The sequence below is a fragment of the Pleurodeles waltl genome, chromosome 4_1 (genome assembly GCF_031143425.1).
Source record: "Pleurodeles waltl isolate 20211129_DDA chromosome 4_1, aPleWal1.hap1.20221129, whole genome shotgun sequence".
NCBI lineage: Eukaryota > Metazoa > Chordata > Amphibia > Caudata > Salamandridae > Pleurodeles > Pleurodeles waltl.
In genome coordinates this window covers 210156830-210179765 of record NC_090442.1, presented here as the reverse complement: position 1 = coordinate 210179765, position 22936 = coordinate 210156830, and the positions used below count along the sequence as shown (strand labels likewise).

Below are 22936 nucleotides of genomic sequence, written 5' to 3'. Positions count from 1 at the left end.
CACGCCCGGAGCATAGCCCAATTACTGTTTCTGTGCCCTGGGTCCTTCCACTGCTCATGCTTTTTGAGCTGCATTTTTCTTTTTGTTGCAGAACTCCATACGAATGCATGCGTTTGCAGGCCTTCTCCTCGCTATCCTGCTCCGCGTTGTTTCTTGCCCCTTCTGCGTTGTTGTTCACTTGCCTCGTCCCACCTGGCCCTCTCCCACATTGTTGCTTCCTCGCTGCGTACCACCCTCCCCTGCCCGCATTGTTGCTTGCCCGCCCTTCTCTGCCCACTTCCTGCGTTCTGCTTGCTTGCCTGGTCTCTTCTGCCCTCTCCTGCACTGTTGCTTTCTTGATCCTCCTGGTTGCTGCTTGCTAGCCCCTGTCTCCCACCCACCACCTCCGTTGTTGGTGCTTGCCATGCTCTTCCCACATTGTTGTTGCTTGCCTCGACCCTCCTGTCCCCTCCTGCATTGTTGTTGCTTCCCTCATCCTGCCTGCTTTGCTGGTGCTTGCTCTGTCCCTCCCGCATTAGTGTTACTTGACCTTTTCCTCCCAGTTCCTTGTTGCTTGCCCCATAGCTTCTGCTCGGCTTCCTCTTTGTTGTTGCTTGCCGCGTCCCTCCCACCCCCTTAAGCAATGTGGTTGGTTACCCCATCCCTCCCGTGTTGTTGCTTGTCCCGTCCCTCCAACAAACCTTCCCACATTGTTGCTGCTTGACTCCATCAATCCTACCCACATTTTTGCTTGCCCCCTCCCATCCCAGAAAAAAAGTGCTTTGATGCAGCCAGCGATGGCAGCGCCCTAGTATTTTTTTTCTAACTTTCAGTAAAGCTGCTTAGCAGCTGTGCTTCTGCACAACATGGCTAAAAGACATTGACAAATTCAATAGCTCTAGTGTAGGAAAGACCTATTGGCTTTGCCAATGATTGCTATTCTTCGTCTTCCCTAAACATCTCTTCGCATTTCTCTTGGGTGGAGCCTAAATGCAGCAAGGAATGGAACTGGGGCAGATTTATGCCACAGAGACAATCACGGCGCGATTAGACTGGACAGCCATGGACAGGGGCCTGGTTTAGAATAGCTATTTGAGAGGATCCTGCCAATTCACAATATATGTCCCACTTTAAAACACGGGCAGGCGAAAATATTGATTAATGTTTTTAAGTCAATATTTTGAAGGCAATAATACCGCAGGCACTGCCCCAGTCAACGTAAGACGCTTCTCGATGCCCTACACAGAGGTATATATAGCGCTGTACAAATGCAGTACAATACACTTTACAGATTGCTAGGGATCTCAGAGTCCTATGGATTTTCTTCACCTCAAGCTGACCTCGATCAGCTCCCGCTGAACTCACTAAGATCCCGCACCCTCTCCAAAAAGAGATGCGAAGGTTTGTTTCCATCCCCTAAATACACAATGTGGAACACCCCGGCGCCCCTGGGTGATGTGTTCCCTGTTCCCAGCAACATTTACAAGATTTCTGGCAACATTCAAACTCGAAGAATTTTACGACCAAGGAAATGGGTTTATTTATGAGGTTTATTTGTTTACGACTTTCCTGTTTGCTGCAGCGGAGCTTTGAATTAAGGGCGATTTGGGAATGAGCTTAAGGAGGCAAAATGAAAGACAGCGTTGATCAGAAGCGAACTGTGACGGCGAGAAGCAGAGCGCGAGATAACACTGCACGGAGACGGTCCCTGCCACAGAATGAGGATGGCTGCAGGGTGCACCAATCAGCGAGGAGAGAATTGGACTAGCTCAACCCTCCGTCATCGTAAAAAGGCCAATGACAGGTTGGAAGAACCACAGGGGTGAAACCCACAGTGTGAAGCTACGTCATTCTTAGACACCACTCTTAGCATGAGGGAGAGACATTAGGGGTTATCTGCGTTGTGGGATTCAGTATGCTGTGAAACATCATTTTCAAAAGAGGTTGCACATCCTGTTTTCTCTTTTGTCGGGCTCAGCAAACAGACCTCATTAAGCCGACGCTGCTTAAACCTCATTGGCATCTTAAGAATCTTGGCAACGTGGCTCAGCATCCCTGGGAGAAGTCAAATGCTTTTGTTATTGGTCTGACCAGAGAATCCCTGCCGTTCCCATTAATCAACATCCTCTCTCACCCCATTAGTGAAGCAATTTCCATCACAGTATAAATCATATGGTATCAGGCCTGGCTTCTATTGGCCTCAGGGGGGTTTACAGTGTTTACAATGGTGCATGCAACCTTTAGAGTTTTTTTTCAATAATACCAGTAGATTTATTGATTGTAAGAATGGGTAGGTAATGAAGAGGTACCCCGATGACTTAGGAAATGGCAGTAACTTTTCTATGTTAATGGTTGTAAGGCCTCCCCCACTCATGGATGATTTTCCTGCTTTCAGCGTTGGAAGATATTACCTTCTGTAAGTCGTGCTACATTATGAAATGTTTCAGGGCATTTGGATTCCTATATGGTGAATGTATACAAATTGTCTAGATCGAGCATGTTAAAATTGGCAAAGCCTCTCCGCACCATCAAATGGTGCCTGAGGCACTTGGCAGACACAGGATGGTGGTACCGGAAAGTGCAACGTGACTTGAAACAGCATAGTTTACGAACACATAGATTGACTTGTTACATTCGATACAGAGGTCTCAGGTGTGCCTGTGATAGAGCCAAAACAAACAAGATTTAATCTGATAGGGTGTAAATTGGGGGAAAGAATCGGCTCTCAAGGATGATAGTGTTATAATGTATGTAAATGGTGCAATCACAGGGGAACACCCCATGTCCCCCAACTGGTTTACATAGTAAACACATAAAGACACAGAAACAGTTGTGATGCACTCATTAGTAATTACTTATAAGACAATTGTATGTAACCTTCTTAATATAATTTGATAGGTAGTAGTATCATCAATCTGGAAGTCATCACAAAAACAGTCCAATAGTAGTATTCAGTCTTTTAGCATTTATTCATGAAAACTTCAAATTGTCCTGGGCAATAAACTGTACTCCATAGTGTGTAGAAAAACAACTCGATGTGTATTTCAACACGTGTTTCGTCTTAGGGCATTCACCCAAACGTCTTCTTCAGGGCTGAAATTTCATCAAAACAGAGCACCTTCGATCCAGTAACGAACTGTATGTAAATTACATTCTTTCCGATGGAAAATGCATAGATACTTGAAGCTCGTTCGGTCACTGCCACTAGATATTTCTAATAGAGTACACGCAGCCGTTTTGAAAATAATATATCATGTTCAACTTGTTTTGGATCTCTCTTACATTTGGATACTTCTGGGCATTGCGTTTTCCATCGGAAAGAATGTAATTTACATACAGTTGAAATGCACATCGAGTTGTTTTTCTACACACTACGGAGTACGGGTTATTGCCCAGGACAATTTGAAATTTTCATGAATAAATCCTAAAGGACTGAATACTACTATTGGACTGTTTTTGTGATGAATTCCATATTGATGATACTACTACCTATCAAATTATATTAAGAAGGTTACATGTGATTGTCTTATAAGTAATTACTAATGAGTGCATCACAACTGTTTCTGTGTCTTTTAGAGCCAAAACAAGCCTACTGATCCCACTGCATTGAGGAAGCCAACAAAACCTCATATTTATTCAAGGCCTACCGCTTTGTAATGATCCCAAATGTTTCAAAACCATGTATGCCCTTTACAGGATCTTTGTGGCAAGTTCCAAAACTGTTATATTTCCAAAAAACTAAACATTATAACCACATGGAAAATAGACCAATAGTAGACTATGTATGTGTATCTCAGTTTTCTCTCACTTCTTGCCGTCTTCAGCAATCGTGTGCCATTATGAATCAAAGACACCCAGGAAATCATGGAATTAGCTTCTCAATCAGGATTTTTTAAAGATACGTGCCCTGCCTTGATCGATATGCAATAGGCAAAAAAATTATAATGGGCAACTTCATGATGTTAGTTAGCGAGAGCATCAGTGGAGCAAAATAAGCTCAACTTTACTGATATTAGAGCAACCTTTGTCAGAAAAATTACTAAACATTATAGAAAAGGCTAAATGCATAGGGTGTTGATAATGAGTTATCTAAATTTACCAAGCAGTTGTACATAGGCCGAAATAAAATATAACAGCGGCGTAGGCTGAGCAAGCAATTTTGTATTGATGAACACTTTCAAAAAGGGAGCCTAAGAGCACGGTCATTTTAACCAACTTCCCGGGAGCATCTTTCGTAATCCTATTATCTGGAGGTTATATTTACCTCAGTGCAGAACTGGTTACACATAAAAACACATAATCAATGGCAAAGGCAATAGGTCTGGCCAGGACAAGCTTTCAATGTTTCTTATTTATTTTCAAACATAGGCAATACATTTTTAAAAGTGGGAACATAATAAAAAAGTAAAAATGCCACTTTCTAATAGTGATGTGCAAATGTTTAAAAAAAGAAAAGAAATAAAATAAAAAATGAGCCAGCGCTAAAATAAATAAAAAAAAAAACATTTGGGAGCAGAAATGAAAACCGAGATTAGCCTATTAGTCCTGGCACTGAAGTGGACTACATTCAATGCAGATGTGCCAACGTGCACAAGGAAAATGCCCTCACTCCCAGCGAAGAGAGATATTGGCGGAAGTAGACTGATCCCTAGCCTCATGCTATATAGCTTCGGTGGCTGCAAGCACAATGTGAATGACACTGGAACAGACCAATGGATGAAAAGGGCAGACTTAAAAGAGCAGTGCGAAGTTATGTGTTTAAGAGTGTGATCCCTTGAAGGTGAATAGAGAATGAAAACCATTTTGAAGGGTGATATAGGTTTGAAAAGCGAGTGACCCAATTAAAGTCCAATTAGGCATTTTGTTTGTCAGTAAAAAAAGGGTGACACCTGCCAAATCTCTATTATATTTTTTGGGAAAACATGAGGCTGGTGAGTCGGCTAAAGATGTCTCTAGGACAGACTAATAATGCAGTTTTAAATGGGTTGCCTAACTTTAGTTTACAATACATCGGGTGTTCTTTATAGCTTTTAACTTTTAACATGGGCAGCCCAAGCAAGGATTTTGATCCTAGTTGGAGGCTCCTCGTTGGCATTAAAGAGACTAAGGGGGTCATTCTAACCCTGGCGGTCGACGACCGCCAGGGCTAAAATGACGGGAGCACCGCCAACAGGCTGGCGGTGCTCCAATGGGCATTCTGACCGCGGCGGTACAGCCGCGGTCAGAAACGGGAAACCGGCGGTGTCCTGCCGGTTTCCCGCTGCCCTGGGGAATCCTCCATGGCGGCGCTGCAGGCAGCGCAGCCATGGGGATTCCGACCCCCTTACCGCCAGCCTGGTTCTGGCGGTTTTGACCGCCAGAACCTGGCTGGCGGTAACAGGTGTCGTGGGGCCCCTGGGGGCGCCTGCAGTGCCCATGCCAATGGCATGGGCACTGCAGGGGCCCCCTAACAGGGCCCCACTAAGATTTTCAGTGTCTGTGTAGCAGACACTGAAAATCGCGACGGGTGCATCTGCACCCGTCGCACCCTTCCCACTCCGCCGGCTCCATTCGGAGCCGGCATCCTCGTGGGAAGGGGTTTCCCGCTGGGCGGGCGGGCGGCCTTCTGGCGGTCGCCCGCCCGCCCAGCGGGAAACTCAGAATAACCGCGGCGGTCTTATGACCGCGCAGCGGTATTCTGGCAGTTCCCGTTTGGCTGGCGGCGCCAGCCACCAGCCAAACTTGGAATCACCCCCTAAATCTGTAAACATTGTGTAGGGATGACTTTGGCCCAATCCCCTTCAGCTTCCAAAGGGTCCATTTATTATGGCAATTCTAAATGTATTGGAGTTTCAAGGATAAGGCTTATTTGCCACACATTTCAAGTTTAGAAACGGTATCAAATCCTCCCAATAAGCATTAATGGTATACGCATGCACCTCTGCTTATTTTTTGTCTGCAAATTTCCTTCCATCGTCTTGCTGTTAAACACTTAAGTTACAATTGCCATCCCATTTTCCTCTCATTGCATAGTTCACTCCCCTCACAATTACTATAACAATAAGGCGTTCAACCTAACATACACTTAACATGAATTTATATAACAGGCACATGCAGATACCAGCTTCCTTTAAGGTAAATTCACACCCATCCACTGTAAGGCTCTCAGCGGAGGGAGACTTGTCAGGCACAAGCCTCAGCTATTCATTATCAGGCCCCACCTTGGAAAAAGCCAGAATACACAAAGTTGTGTGTATTCGGAGTCCCATTCCTGCCAATGTGTAGCTCCACGAAGAAAGCCAGTTTTGGTAGATCTTCATCTCGGTGATGCTATCTGTCAAGGGTTGTACTCTGATGCCAGACTGTTTCAACCAGGGATTCCCATGCCTGAGCAAATTCCAACTTCTCCTTCCTCCTCTTGGCCTCTCGGAGCATGTTTAGACTTTCATATTCTGTCCATGTACATGATTTTTCCCCCAACTGTCTAGAGAAGGACTGACAGCCGATATCCAGCAGCAGTCACCATCTTGATATGGGCAGAGGCCTGCCACAGCTATTTCCTCAGAATTGGCACAGCCCCGCCCCCCACCAAACCTCTGGATTAGCCGCATGGGGTATCTTGTATGTTGCCAAGCATTTCGAGTGCATGGGGGTCAATTATAAAGTTGGATGAAGTAACATATCAGTTGCCTATCGGGAGTTCCGCAATGTACTCCCTATTTATTCAGTGCCAGGCCATGCCCTTCCCCTCATGTGTCTATTTAGACAACAAATTACAATACCAGTAATGGCACTGCTGGTCATCATTGCCAATTTGGCCCTTGCTGGCACAAATAGGGAACAAAGGGCTAATAATGCATCGAAACAATCCTTGGCTGTGAGCTTCTCCAGGACTATTAGTAACTGCCATCATGCCAATATAAGATTAGACAAGAGACTGAGATTGATGAATGTGTAGTGAGGAAAGCAGCTTGAAGGAAGGAGAAGGACATTTTTTTTATTCTTCATTAGTGTTTCAACAGAGTAAATGTTTTTGGCTAAGCACATGGTAGATTTTGCTCAGTGACATAAAAGCTTGCTTCCGACATTTGCTGTGATCTGCAGGTCAGGTCATAGGTTAGAATCCCGAAAAGTTCAACATAGCCTTCCATCCTTAAATCCAAGATTTGTAAAGCAGGGCAGATCACCTGAGAGGGTCTCAAGGTGCTGAATTGTGGGCACAGGGAGATTAAGTGATTTGCCCAGAATCACAGGATGTTGATCCAATGCCGAGACTTGAAGCTGGCTCCCCCACCTCTTAAGTCGGTAGCTCAGGCCCTTACGCCACATCCTCTCCCTTTACGCCACATCCTCTCTCCTTGTGTGGTCGGTAAACCAAACCTCATTAAAACGCATATTAACATCATGCATACTTTACAGAATCTACAAACAGTAGAAGCGCATAATGAAGCACTACATTTATAAAAAGTTATTATAGTTATGAGTTTTATTATTTTGCATTTATGTTCAACTCCGGATGTACCAGAGCCGCCCTACTTTCAGTGTTCATTTGCTTGACTGGTCTAACTGGGTACTTTCTGAACACGTTTTCTTCTTTCTCCACAGAAATGAAAATGTCTTGCATCAGTTCTGCTGTCCGGCCGCTGATGCTGACCAGAAGCCTTCATCTGCCTGCTCCTTGCCAAGGTGAGTCACACCTCCTGTCGTTTTCTCTCTCCCTAGCTCAGTCCTATTTCTTACCTCTTCTTTCCATCCATTTTCCTACTTTTCTTTTTTTCTTTCCAGATTTTTAAGTACCTTCCTTTCTCTCTTTTCCCCTTCACCCTGGGCTTGTAAATGATCTTGAATGTGTGGAGTTGGGGAACGTGTATGTCAGTGCAGCTTGTTTCTGCGAGCAGTTGTCTGGTCTTGCCTGGTGTGTCCTGTAGGTGGGAAAACCATGTTTACCTTCATCCCTGAGGATACGTTGCATTGATTTGCAATTATTTTTTCCTGGGGGACAGCTTAATAGATAAATTAGATTTGCATTGGTCTTTCCACAGATTTGCTCCAAAGCATCTTTGGAAATACACCAGATTGTCTTTTATCCCAATCTTCTGACAAAGCGTACTAAGATTAGCTCTGTGCTACTTTAGATCCAGCCCACATATTGCAAACTCTGCTTAAATATTTATTTTTATAAATTGATTGATTGATTGATATACCACACTTTTACACTGCATCTATATAGAGAACATTTAAGCAATATTGTCAAGCTGCTCCTTAACACTTCAAAAACAGGTTATTCGTTAGTTTCTAAAAGAGCTCCAGATGACGGCCACCTTGATTTGCCTGTTTAAGCGAATCTCAAGGTTTTGTCGCTTGCGGTGAGGATGAACATCCAGTCCTATGTATCTACCTTAATTTAGGGAAAGTCAACAGTTATATTCTGTTAAATGTGGGACCAAACCTAATATGCATGGGCACATTGTATCCAGCTGATTCCATTATATAAAAGCCACACATCTAATCTTGAACATTATCCTTTTGGCTACAGGTTGCAAGTAATGTGAAGGTACCATAGAGTCCCCCATGAGGACAACGCACTATTCTAACCCTACAATCTTTAATTATTTATAATGAAGAAATTAGTTTTTGAGAGGTCTTTCAACTAACTCACAGCAATAAAAAATATGTTATGGAGTTGAGGAATGTTTCTGAAGCAAATGCTCTAAGGGCAGTAGACAAAATATCATATGCCACCTCAGCAACAGACACTGGATGTTACAACATTTTGTTACTGTTTTTCTGTGTCGGTACAGGGATGTCTATGCATCCATAATGACACACAGGTTTTTTCACCTTGTTAGCATAGGGCAGAGACACTCAATATTTGAGGTTTTTACCTCTGTTTAGCCGCTTTTCACTTCCCGTCAAAAGTAATGACTTCGCTTTTAGTTTGTGATCATTGTTGAACATTCTTTTTTGTATAACCTTCAAACAGCTAATATAAAAAGTCCTTTAAATTTAGTCGACATGTTCAGACATATGTGCATATCACCCACATAACATTCAGTCGTTACTGGGAGCTTAGCAAGGAATAAAAGTGGAAGAGACAAATCCATATTAACGTTTGTAAACAAGAGAGAGGATCTTTGAGGGCATGAGATTCTGAAAGAAAGGGACCTATGTTTCTCTTTTATTTATCATTAGGATTGACAATCTCCAAACCAAGACAATGCCTGATTCTTGACTCTAGGCATGTCTTCTAATCTTTTAAATAGTACGCTGTGATCCCTGGTTTCATAGGCTGTGACAAAATTCAAGACTTAAGGTGAGTGGTTGCAGAAATGTAAACTATCACTCGAACTTTGAGGCCTTCCTACTTTTTCTTGGAGCTCTGACTGTGAAAGTGACCATGATGGGATTTAAAAAATGCCTAAAATTTCCTGGAAACGGCTATCAGACTGAAAACTGCTCAAACAATAGCCGTGCTAAAGGGGTCTACAAGTCTTTCCTGCACGAGAGCATCACAAGGCCACTGTCAGGGTATATATTAGAATTGCCTCCCCTCAAAATTTCTATTTATGAGTAGTAGTACTAAGTGTGCAAAAATAAGACAGTGAGCTTCCATCACCCAGATGGGGGCCAGATCTTGGAGGGAGCTGGTGAGCTTTAGATTGGATGGTGTGTCTGTAATACTCAGAAGGCCAAGAAGTTGGAGTGAAAAGAGCTCAGCAGCATCAGCAGAGATAACCCGGAAAAGTGGGGAAAAGATGAAGATTTTGAAAGGTAAGTGGGCCCCTAGTTATTATTCACAGGAACCCCTTATTTATATCTTTTTAAAGAAAGTGTCTTGATAAAGATTGATAGTACAATTTTCACTAACCGATTAGGGTGTCACTCACCTGGAGGAACAAGAGGGATGTATGTTCAGAAACTTGTGAATTGTGTAGCGTCTCTTCTTCTTAAAGATGCTCATGAAGTCTTTGCTGCTTTGCATTACTAATTGGAATTATATGAGCTGTGAATGGCCCCTCATCTCCCCTGATGAGGCTGAACCACTGGTGTAAACCAATCTTTACCTTAAGTATATCCTCTTACTCACCCTCTGTTGAGTAGCTGAGCGCTTAGAGTATTGGTTAAAGATATGAAACGGTGATGTGGTGTACTGTGGAGAAGTAATGAGATTAAAAAGCTACACCAAGTTGTAATAAAACAAAAGCAGTTAGTATCACAAAAATGAGATTAAAATGGTAAAGGGAACATGGAGATGAAAACTGCTCGGAGGGATACAGACCTCGTAACCTATTTTGTAACAAATAGAAACCAACATGGCCAAAAAACAACAAAATAGTTTTTGTGAAATGCAGTTTCCCTAACAAACAACTCCACTGTTAAGTGGAAAATTTAACAAATCCTGCCGGACAATAGTCTTTTAGCAAAATAATCATCTACAAAGCACAAGATTAAATAGCATTCCAATAAAGTGTTTATGTAGGCTTGTGAGGGTGGGGAAAAGTCAGTTTCTGAGTCTTAAGGTTTTTACTGTAGTGATGTTGCCAAATTACCAATATATATAATTCCTCTCCATCAATTGAGGGACTCTAAACCTTTATCCGCATAGCACCTGACGAATCTTCAAAAGCATGGCAGCTAGTCAAAGTGTCTTTGTAGTTCTCATCCTGGGCAGGTGACAGGAATTCTTCCCATCAGGATGTACACATCTCCGTATCCTGGACATTTCACCTCCCAGGAACTCCAGGCTTGGCAGTCATACTCAAGCAGCAGGCTAGAAACACCACAACCAACCACAAACATCAAGCACCTGGAAGTCTGTCTAAACCTGGTAGCAGCTACTCATGTGGAAAATCAGGGCAGGTAATCTAATTTTTCCTATGAGTGGATTGTACAAGGGACAGTTTGTCCAGCAGCAATTTATAAAATATCAGATTAGTATGGTACAAGAAGTTGCCCTTGAACCAATCACTAATTACTATTAAAGTTTCCCACGCATGTTTTTTCAAAAGTATGATATAATACAAAGCATTGGAGACGTGACCTTTGGGAATCGTACAGACCATTCTCAGGCCCTAAAATATAGCAGAATCCTGTATTCGTAAGTAAGGGCTTTTTTTGTGGCACCCTCAAATATTAAAAAAGACTTCACACAGCCTTTGAGAACAACAGGCAGAAATATTGATAATTAATGGAACCAGAGAAGCCAACAAGGTCTCAGTTGAAAATGGAGATGTAAGAGTGAGTTCTTCACATAGTCTTGTCTTGGCATATCTTTTTTAACCTACATATTTGTTTACCAAAGTACCAGGTTTACACTTAGTAAATCCACTCGTTTTGTCCTTAACATTAGGTTACCATTTTCATTAAGTACTTCCATGTTTCATAAGGACAGAATCTGACTTACATGCCTATGTCAGAGATGCCAATCATATGCTAAGCATAGCCATCCAATGTCAAAGATGTCCATCTGATGCTAGGATGCACAACAGAAATAATGGGTGCAATTATATTGATAATTTGCAAAGCAAAGCCGCTCAATGCAAGGCCCACCATTATACCATGGAAAGCCAACAAATTGTTTAGGATTCCCACAGTAAGCCAATTAGAGATGCTTTGAACAGGGCCTCACTAATGCCTATAATGCATACACTATGCCATGGGTCACCACTTTATACCAGAACATGCAGAGATGGGCCATCTTTAACTAGGGCCTCATAATGCATAGAAAAAGCATAATATGCAGATGGAACTACCTTGTACCGCAGCCAACAACATTTCTAGCATGCCCGCCACAATATCTACCGGTGTCACTTCAATCTCTGATTTTCCCTGCTCACCTCCAGCTCGCTCTCATTTGATTACCTCTAGTTCTCAGTTTCTCTCACCTCCATTTTACAAGCTGCTCTCTTATCCAAGCCTCTGTCCTTCTCCTGGGGCATAGTTTAGTCGGCGAGATTCGGCGGGGTGTGTATTTTAAATTTCCAAACTAAGAAAGCAGTGGGCTGTAGTGTGGAAGGTGAGATCCCCAAGATTTGGGGTGGACTGTTTTCATGAGGAACAGAACAGGGTCAGTAATGATGTACATTAGTGAGGCTTCTGTCTAAAGTGGCACAGCAGGCGAAAAACAATTAGTTGGAATGCTACCCCGAACAATTGCGAGTGGTTTGACTATTCTTAAATATTCATCCTATCACCTTTTGGGTGTTTGAATGCCAGTAGTATGCCTGGAAACCTGAGACAGGCACAGCTTTCCAAGTCTACTGCTGCCTGTTGTGAATTCCAAAAAGTAATACATCTGTACCCTTTCAGGGAGTACTTCTGTGGATGCATATTTACTACTTTTTTGTAATCCAGTCACTATATGAGTCTGATTCAGAAACGTAATATATGTTTTTAAGTAATTTACACTTTGTGAGTAAGTTTACTACTTTTTGGCTATCCACAAAATACAATTATAAATTGCCTCCAAACATGTAACATACAAGTCTTCACCAAACTGAAGGGCCTCGAGGCCTACTCACAATCTATGTATGTTTGTACTGCTATTGTAGTAGTACAAAATGTACTACACAGTTCAGTTAGTGTATAGACCCCAGGCCCTTCATGTAAACCCTAAAGTAGACATGTAAGTCCTAAACATGTCCTAGATTTTTATTGTAGATGGAACAACATTATAGTCTATTAAATCAATCATTAGAGGTGCTGGTTCAGTGCACCTCCGGAACTCAAGTTTTTAAAAGTGCTCTCATATGTGATAATAAAGTAAAAGGAGGTTCTGAAAAAAATGTATCTGCCTAGGATCACACAATTTGGACAAGCAGGGAAGCTGGAATCGATTCAAGGTTATCAGTTTCAAATTTTGGAATTCAGCCACATTATCTCTCTCTCTTGCTCTCTTTCCTGTCTTACAGCAAAGATATTCTGTCTTTTATTCTGGGTCGAGGAAGAAAAACAGACACAGCGGACCCAAACCAGGGCTCCCTGACCCAACTATCAGGCCAAGAATGCATTTCTTTGGTGGGGGGTGACACTCTCCTCCCCTGAAGCTATGTGCCTGCCCTTCTCCTTGCTCGGTTTTTCTCGTTAATTGTACTGAACTCCTTCCTTTGCCCAAATCCGCCCTCCTTCATAGCGTCCTTGTTGCTCTAATATATAAATATTTAACTTTTTATTTTTTGTTCCTTTTTTCCTCCCTACCGGTCTCCTCCACCTTTTGCCTATTTCTCCAGTTACCCATGAAGTTTCAATATCCCCTTCCCCCTCTTGTCAACTGTTTTTTTGGTGTGTTCAAATGCTTTTTTCCTTGATTTCATACGCCTCCGTTCCTTTGTTTCTCTCCCTTATATTTATTTTTCCATTTTCTAACATTTCCTCTCTTTTTTAAAATGTTTTCTTCATTTATTTGTCTTTGCCCCTCGCTTTCTGTTTTTCATTGTTCTTTCTATCTCAATAATTTAAGTTTCCACCCTCTTTCTATTTCCACCATGCTCCTTCGTTCTTGTTTCTATTTTTCATTTGACTGCTTTTTCTTTTAGGATTTTCTTTTTCTCTGTTCCTTCCATATTTGTCTTTCTTTCCTCCAATTTACATCTTCATTCTTCATCCTCCTTTCATTTAATCTTCAGCTTTTATTAATTTTCTGTCTTTCTCTCTCGCTCTTTATTTTCTGTTTTCCCTATCACTTAATTTATCCCTTATTTTCTTTCTTATTTCCTTCCTTTCCCTTTCCACCCATTTTTCTCTTTTCTTGTACTTAGACCTGTTTTCTTTTCATATTATTTTAATGTTGCTTTCCAGCTTTACTTGCATTGTTTGTTCTTTCATTCCTTTCATCGTTTATTCCACCATTACATCTTTCCTTTCATCTTCCTTCCCACCATTCTTTTTTATTTACAGTTTTCTTCCCTTAGTCTGTTTTTTTCTTCCCATCTGTACTTCTTCCCCGATTTCTTTCCTTTTTTCTTTTAATCAACCTTTCTTTCTTCATTTTCTCCATTTTGACATTCACTCCTTTCTTCTTTTTTTCCCTATTTCATTTACCTTTATTTCTGCCTTGCTTAATTTTATTCTTATTCTTTTTCTTCTTTTCTTCTTTCTCGCCTTCGTTCCACACTTCTCTCCTGCTCTTCATTCTTATTATGTTTTTCTTTCCTTCCTTGCAGCCTTCCATTTTCATTATTTTCCTTCCTTCCATTTCCCATCCCTTCCTCCCCTTCTTATTTCTTCCATGTATTGCTTCCTTCTGTTTTGTCTCTTATTTTCTTGTTACCTTCCTTGCTCCGTTCCATATGTACTTGCTGCTTTCCATTCACTTCTTCTGTCTGTATATCGTTTTTCATTTCTTTTCTTCCAGACTTTCTTTCCATCCGTCTTACTTTCTGGTCTTGTTTTCTTACTGCTGTCTGCCTTTGTCCCTTTCTTTTTCTTTATTTCTTCCATCCTCATTTTCATTTTGCTTTTGGTCCTGCCACCCCCCCTTTCAGTCCTTCTTTCTGCGCTCTAAATTTGCCTCCCTCCCGTTTTTCTTTACCATTTCTTTACCATTTAAATCTATTACTCTTTATCACCTATGTGCTTCTGATCGCACAACCTGGCCCACAGCCCTGTTATGGGATCATCTCTCTTGCAGTGTAATTTATTAGGCTTTGCTTCTGCCTCTTTGCCTGCAAGGCACAGACCAAAGATAAGAAGGGCCAGAGAGAATATTGCAATCTGCCCAATGGCAACACCTGCGGATGCTTTACTGTGCCCTGGTGGTGCAACGAGAGTAGCTTTCTGGGTGCTGCCAATGCAGTAAAGCTTCTCACTATAATGAAGGAGACACTCACTGTGATGCCACTGGAAAGGGAATAGCCAGTCATGGGCTGTCACTGCAAAAGGGGCAGCTACCTGTGTGTTGCTTCTGCATGAAGTACCTGTGCCCTGTCAAGCCGTAAAGGATGTACTCAGCCTGCCATCCGTGGGGTAGGAGTGGCTACAAATGTGACATCGCCTCAGCGGGAACAGCTGGCACTGTAACACTTCTGCAGCATGGCACCTTCAGGGGCCGGATTAAAGCTAGTGCGCTGAGATGGTGATGGATGTGTGCCAGGTTTTTGCACCTCTGGGGTGCTGTGGACCCACAGACACTTGCGCACCCCCCTTCTGCAGTACTGATAGCGCTGGGGCACATGTAGCACCAGCGCAATCTTCAGAAGCTGTTCTCTCGTTTGCGTGGGGGCGTGGTCCCATGCGAATGAGGGAATCATTTGGACTCTGATGCCGTGCCATATTATGGACATGGGTGCAAAAGCAAACATGCCCTTAGGAGGTGCACTAACTGCGCCTTCTGAGGGCAGCCCTCTAGAAGGGGGAATGAAAGTCAAGTGAACCTCCCAGATATCCCGTTGCAGGCGGGTGCTGTCACTCACCGCACTGGCCTGCAGGGGATCTTTGTCACCTGTTTAAAGTGCAGCAGGCTGCCGCCTGCACAGAGAAACACAGAATGGTTTTGAAGCTGTTGTTCTGTATTTCACTTAATGCACTTCCCACAGAAAAGAGAGAAAGAATTTAGGGCTGCCCTGAGGGCAGCGCATGTGTTATAATAGGGAGTATTGTTCCTGTTTGCGGCTGTCGCATCTGCCTAAAGGTACGCTGTGGTGCAAACAAGGACAATGCACCCTTTCAGTAATCTGGGCCCTGGTATGCCAGTTGAACCTGCCCCACAGGTGTATTTCTGCTTTACCTGAGCTCATGTTTTGATTATGAATCCTGAGTTTGTTGTGTAAGGCTGTTGTGCAGGCGCGGCTCCTCTGTATGGGCGGAGGAGCGTCACCCCCTCCTCCCCGCAGGCAGCAACCGCTGCAAATCCTTTTACACGGAAAGGATAATAAACCGTGTTTATTATCCTTTCCGTGTAAAAAGAGCGGGCATTGGGGGTGAGGAGCCGAGGGTTGTGCTCTGTGCACTCCCCTCATAGCGCATGTGTGTTTGGCTGGCCGTCTCTGGCCGACCAAACACACATGCGCTGTACGCTCTCTCCAACCCAGCAACACGGTTACTGGGCTCAGCCTGGGAGCGCCCTGGCTCGGCGGTCCCAGCCAATCCTGACGCTGCTTTGATCAGCGTCAGGATTGGCGCAGGGCAGGCTAGGATCCTGTGCCTGCAGCAGCGAGAGGAGCGGTGCGGAGCAGTGGTAATTTTTTTTTATTGGTAGCGCAACAATAGCACTCAAAAATTTCAGTTCAACTAAATTTTCTCTTTTCATACCCCTGGAGAGATTGACTTCCTTCAGCAAATCCTGTGTATGATGATAGTTCACTGATTTAGATACGCATCTGTCAGTACGAGTCAGCATATATCACAGACTCTGTGATGTAAAAAGATGCTGACTTGTACTTTCTGAGTAAGATACTTAAATGTACAAAAACTTGTTTAATAAATCGGACATCTATGGAAGATTGTACCAATAGTAGCAAAGCAAGAAACCTTTAAAGATGAAACAAAACCGTATTTCAATTGTCGATAGTGGACAGTCCTTAAATAGTATGCCACTCTCATCAGCTGCTATGCATTGCTTATTAAGTTTTGTCGAGTGTGGCAGTGCAACACGTAGCTCATAGAAGACATAACAGCGTTACATGATTTATAAAATGTGAGTTATGACCATGGACTGTACATTCAAAGTTATTTTGTGGTCACAAAGCCTCTAATTTGCAAAATCAGATCCTTTGGAAGTGCAAAATATCTTTTGGGTATGTTCAAAACCTAAATTGCCAATTGGTAACCTTTTCCCAAATCGCAAAACAGGTGTATGACTACATACTGAATGCAAATCGAAAGGAGCGTATTTAGAGCATCCCTTCTAAGTTGCGATTTCTAATGGTCGCAGATCATTGATACATTACCAACACCTCAAGGGAGGTGGTAACTCACTCCAAAACAGGACACGAGTCTCTAAAAGACCCCTTAATCTTTGTCAATTTTGTAAAAAAAAATTTTTATGAAAAGTAGGTAGTGGTCCCTAGGACCACTGCTTACTCGTAAAAAAAAGTTGTATAGACTTTTCTTTTTAAATGTGTTCTGTTGTCCTTAAAGGAAAACAGGCTACATTTAAAAAACAGATTGGTTTAGTTAAAAACAATGACAGGCCTGGTGGTCTGCTTACCTCATCAGGCCACCCTCCTTGTGAGGGCAGCAATTCCTAGCGGGTCTCAATTTAAGAGGGGCCCCAATCAGCCCAAGACTAATGAGTATTTATAAGATATGGGAGACTTAGCGGCCTCTCATCACATTCTGCTGGGGGAGGAAGCATAATTTTGTGTTGCACCACTGAATGCATCTCTTCCACAAGGAAGAGGTTGTCCTTTAGATGGCTCCCTCCTTTCCTCTGGAGGCCATTTCAGAAATTCATTTACATCATAAAGTTATCCTTCCGGTTTTTCAACTTGGACCCCATGATTTCTTCAGCTAATAAACCTATGTATAATATAGATGTTTATAGAGCTCTAAAATGTTACATGGAAAAGAAAAACAACCTCTGTGGACTCCTAGTAGATAAGATATATGTGACTTGGATAATCTTTCTTGTGGTATCAAAACAGCTAAAGACTATTGTTGGTTATTGCGGTTTGTGGGGGGGGGAGTCAGGAGTGCAGGGATTGTCTCTTGGTTCCTTAATTTTCAATGTCCATGAATTTAGAGACGGCCACACTCCTTAGACTTCACACTCCTTTCACCAGACCAAAGACATGAGTTTGTAGGGAAACAGTGTGCGTACTCCGCTTGCTTTGTCAAAGAACGGCTTGAATGAAAGCAGCTTCTTTTTGTGAAGCTGCAGCTTTTTGATCAGAAGTTGTGTACAACTTGTAAGCCTAAAGTCTTATTGTGGATATGCTGTCTTTCCCCAAGCAGCAATAAGAGCTGTGAAATCAGTTTGCATCAGTTTGAAAGGAGTGTGAATAGGATCACAGAGTAAAGGAAGAAATATGTTTATGGGGTTTCTAGTGTTCCTAATCCCTGCTCTACCACCTTCTGAACATCGGTCTAATGCCCCTCTCATTTTGAATGTACCATACTACAACCTTGCATGTAAAAAACAAAATGCAGAAACTGGTTATGGTGGTAGGTGACAGCTGGGTTAAGGATGTGGCACAAGTTCAGCATTATTTTCACCCACAGAGGGCTCAAAAATGATTTAAGGTGATAGAGTTATTTATTCAAATCTTTATGTCCTGGCTGCAATAGAGGCATGTTAGGCTTGGCATCTTTTGGCGTGTTTCCCCTGTCTTTGCCTTCTGACTTACTGTTGTTTATAGTATGCGTGACTTTGTTTTTGCTGATTTATAGTCTCTGTGCACTTTGCCACTGCAGATCACTGCGCAAGTGCTCCCTGTGTAAATTGTATTGGTGATTGGTTTATCCATGAATGGCATATTTGATTTACTAAGAAGTCCCTAGTAAAGTACACTAGAGGTGCCCAGGGTCTGTAAATCAAATGCTAATATTGGGCCCGCAGCACTGGTTGTACCACCCATCTTAGTACCCTAGTAAAGTACACTAGAGGTGCCCAGGGCCTGAAAATCAAATGCTACTAGTGGGCCTGCAGCACTGGTTGTGCCACTCATCTTAGTAGCCCTATAAACATGGCTCAAACCTGCCACTGCAGTGTCCGTGTGCGCAGTTTTAAACTGACAATTTGACTTGACAAGTGTACCCACTTGCCAGGCCTAAACCTTCCCTTTTCTTACATGTCAGCACCCCTGAGGTAGGCCCTAGGTAGCCCCCTGGGCAGGGTGCAGTGTATGTTTAAGGTAGGACATATACTAAGGTGTTTTACATGTCCTGATAGTGAAATACTGCCAAATTCGTTTTTCACTGTTGTAAGGCCTATCTCTCCCATAGGTTAACATGGGGATTGCATTTAAATTCCTCTTGAGTGTCATTTCGCATTGGGAGCAGATACGAAATATGGAGTTGGGGGTCTCTGAACTCACAATTTAAAAATACATCTTTTAGTAAAGTTGGTTTTTAGATTGTCTGTTTGAAAATGCCACTTTTAGAGAGTGAGCATTTTCTTGTTTAAACCATTCTGTGCCTCTGCCTGCCTGTTGAATCCACGTCTGGATTAGAATGACACTTGGGCTGTTTGTGAATTCCTTCTAGGCAGTGACACCGAGGGAGCTGGGGTGTAGCCTGCATATCCTGAGGAGTCTCCTGGGCTAGAGTGGGGAGGAAGGAGCTGACACCTGCACCTGAAAGGGCTGTGCCTGTCCTCACATAATGCGGTCTCTGCCCCCCTGGAGTGTGTCTGTATTCAGGTCTGGGCAAGGCAGGATCTTGTGAACAACAGAGAAATTCCTTTGATGTTTGCCTACTTCAAAGGCCAGAACTGGTATAAATAGTGAATCCAAAACCCCAGACTTTTAGAACACTCCTGAATCAAGAGGAACCTCTGCCAAAGAGAAGAGCTGAAGAGCTGGAGGAGGCGTACTGCCCCTTTGCTGTGTGTGCTTTGCTGGATTGGCCTGTTTTGGACTTTTTTCTGCTGTTGCTGCTTCTGCCTTAAAGAGGACAACGACTGGACTTTGCTGTGTATCTTGCCTGTAAAGGTTTTCCAAGGGCTTGAAGTAGAGCTTGCCTCCGGTTGGAAATCTCAGGTATATTAAAGACTTCGGATTCATCTGCTTACAGCACTGGGAACTGTGTGCTGCAACAGAAGGAAAACCACCATGACGCTGTCAACGACTCCACTGCCTGCACCGTGACCTGATGACACAACACGGAGCTGTGCCCCGCGTTGCACTGCAACCCTGGTCTTACCGCTCCCACCGCCTGACACCATCACTGAGCTGCTGCTTGCACTGTGACCTGTGGGTCCCGCACTCTGCAAAGCCTTGCTCACACCGCAGCCTTGGTATCCCGATGCCACCGATCCATGCTGACACCGGTGCCGCTGCCTGCACTGTGGCCTGAGGACACCGCTCGGGAGGTACACGGAGCACCATCCCATCCCATCCCACACCGCAGCCCCGGGCCACCGATGCCAGTGCCATCAACTCCAGCATTGGCACCTGACGCCCCTGTCTGCACCACTACCCATGGGTGCTGCATGGAGCCCCTCCATGCTTTACCGCTGCCTTGGGCCTACAGACAACAGCGCTTCAGCAACAATGAGGATGCTGCCTGCACCATGTCCTGGAGACCCCGCACATCGCACCGCCACACTTCACACTGCAGCCCTGGTCTCATTAGTGCCACAGGATGCTGTCACTGAGCTGCTGCCTGCACCGTAACCTGTGAGTACTGCACGTCGCACCGTCCTGCTTCGCACCGCAGCCCCGATGCCTTCAATGCCAGTGCTCCTGACTTCGTTATCAGCCCGGAGTTCGATCTGCAATGCGTGTGACTTGAAAGGCCCGATGACCCCCACACCGACCTCTGGAACAGACGCCGGCGACGAAGCACTCCAGACCTCATCGCGAGGATCACAATGCCCTGCATTTCCAAGGTACTGTTTGCGGGTCTTCCTGACACTGTAGCTGGCCCGCAACACTGCAGACAACCTGACCTGTTGGATTTGTTGTTCACGACACTGTGATAGCCTAAAACGGAGCTATCGACTTCAAGGAACTCTATGTTTAAGTTAATTCTTGCAAAACTCATATCTTTATTATTGTATGTTGAATTTTTCTCGTTTTTGTCTTGCTTTACACAGATAAATATTGGCGATTTTTCTAAAACTGATGTGGTGTCCTTTTGTAGTGTTTTCACTGTATTACTGTGTGCAAATTCTTTACACATTGCTTTTGAGATAAGCCTGGCTGCTCATGACAAGCTACCAAGGGGGCGAGCAGGGGTTACCTGAGCTGGCTATCTCCCTTTTCCTGACAGTAAGGGTCCCTACTTGGACAATGTGCAAACTGCCTGCCAACTAGAGACCCCATTTCTAACAAGGCAGTTCCCAAAGGTTTGTGAAGGTGGGGGAAGAGGGACTAATTTATAGATGTATTTCAACAGACTTGATGACTCTGGATGCACTAAAACACCACTACACCTACATTAATAGGTGTATGTGTTTGTGAGTGAGAGAGAGGGGGAAAGAAAAGGAAACTGAAAAAGTGGCAGCATAAAATGGTGGAAGCAAGAGAAGTGCAAAGCAAACATCAGATTAATGGAAGTTGGGAGTGATCAAGAAACAGACAGAGTGAAGACTGTTCAGGACCTACTCTTCGTAGAAAGGTATTGGTGACTCAGTCGCTCAGGGACATGGGCAGAAATCTGTCACATAACGAATATAGAATGTTCTCCACACTTTAATTTCTTTTCTTTCCAAATAGAAATGCTTCCTCGCATGGTGTACACTCTGCAGGGCTTGTGCTGTTAATATCCTTCACCCATCCAGTTTTTAATTAGAGTTTGCTTCATTAGCGCCTTCGCGACTCTCTGTGTCCTAGATTAAATGGTGTGCTCGCAGTTCATTTGCGGAAAGTCAGATCTTCGGGGCTGAGCAGAAATCCCTTAGCTAAAGACCCCGGCTGATCTTTTCTGTGGCTCATCAGTCTAAGCCGATTAAAGAGATGAGGGAATCAGAGGCGAAACAAATGCTGCATGCACCCGAGCATCTTCAAGGCTTTTTCCCAGCTTTCCAACAAGAGTGGTCTGCAGCCAGTTCTCCTTGTTACTATCTCTCATGTGAGAAGGAGGTGTGGGCTGAATGGTGTGCCCTGAAGACCGCAGGGGATGGATGCTTTCTAGTGTAAAATTCATATGCGTCAAGCCGTGTCTCCCTCACATATACTCTACAGTAATGGAATGCTTTCTGTGGTTTGTAGCTCTAGTAATCCATTGGAAATGTGAAAAGTCATTAGAAATCCAAATTTCCATTTTGTTTGCACTGCAGTGCTCAACTATGTCTGAGATTGATCAATCCAAATTCAAAATGGGCCACACGAATTCCAATGGTGTTTGGAATTGTTGCTTCAGGTTGTGAGTTCACAACTGAACATTTAAGTATTAATTCTCTTCTGAAAGTGCGGACTATTTTCGTAATTCCGTAAAATAGCGTGACTGGATGTAGACCCTAAAACAAATGGAATAGTCTCTTACTGAGGCGTGTGATGTCACTTCCACCACCCCTGGCATTTGGTGAATCAAAGTCCATAGTTGTTTGTGTGGCACATTTTCACTCCAACTGTGCATGGCAACAATTGACAGTGTAACCAATTGAAAAAAGATGGGGGCAGGCTGGAAAGTTTAAATGGGTCATTTAGGGTGTGTCAGCAATGAGAGAACTGCTGGAAGTCAGCTCTTTCCTCACCCTCTGATGGAAACAGAAAACTAATTATGCAGAGATCCCCCAAACTGGGGCTTTACAGGGCACCACTAGAAAGGGGGTGGAGCCACAGTCAACATGCACATTTATGTTTACACACTCTGCACCAAAGAGATTGGCAACAACAACAAATGTGATAGTAAATCTGTGTGGACTTACTTAATTGGTCTTCTCACAGGTTAGGCCATCTGCTGCACAGATCATTGAATATTCTGCAATTCCCAGGGGGAAACAACATTAACTCTGGTGGTAAAAGCACTTGCTGGATAAATCTGTGTACATGCTAGTCACAGGTTTCACTCATAATAAAAAGGCATAGAGAGTTAATGTGCTTGCTGCAAAGCACAACATGTAATATGCAGGTAACAGATTTGTATTTTATGTAAACCGAGTAGGTTACTGCTTTTGCCGTAAAGAAATGTGTGTTACCTGCAGGTCACGAGTTATAATGGAGCAGAGTCAAAACTGATTTGCATCTGGCTGAGGCCACACTGAGGTGGCGCGGTGGGTGGAAAGCAAAGGGTTGTAATGCAGCCAAAAGCGGTTGCCAGTTGCTGAGATTAATTCAGGCACTGCATCCATCACCTTGCTTTTCATGCCTTATGGGTTCAGTATTGGCATGAGCATTTGCACTGAGAGAAATAGTGGCCCCAAGGTGAATCTAGT

The 22936-nt window shown here is 43.5% G+C and overlaps 1 protein-coding gene across 4 annotated transcripts in view; it reads left to right on the top strand.

The window, feature by feature from the left end:
- The window catches only part of IQSEC3 (IQ motif and Sec7 domain ArfGEF 3), an 892834-nt gene that overhangs the window by 187418 nt on the left and 682480 nt on the right, over positions 1 to 22936 (top strand). For all 4 annotated transcript variants that reach the window (XM_069228143.1, XM_069228142.1, XM_069228145.1 and 1 more), the window contains exon 2: positions 7564 to 7644. In XM_069228143.1, coding sequence (XP_069084244.1) covers positions 7564 to 7644 — 81 coding nt within the window. The remainder of the gene's footprint in view (positions 1 to 7563; positions 7645 to 22936) is intronic.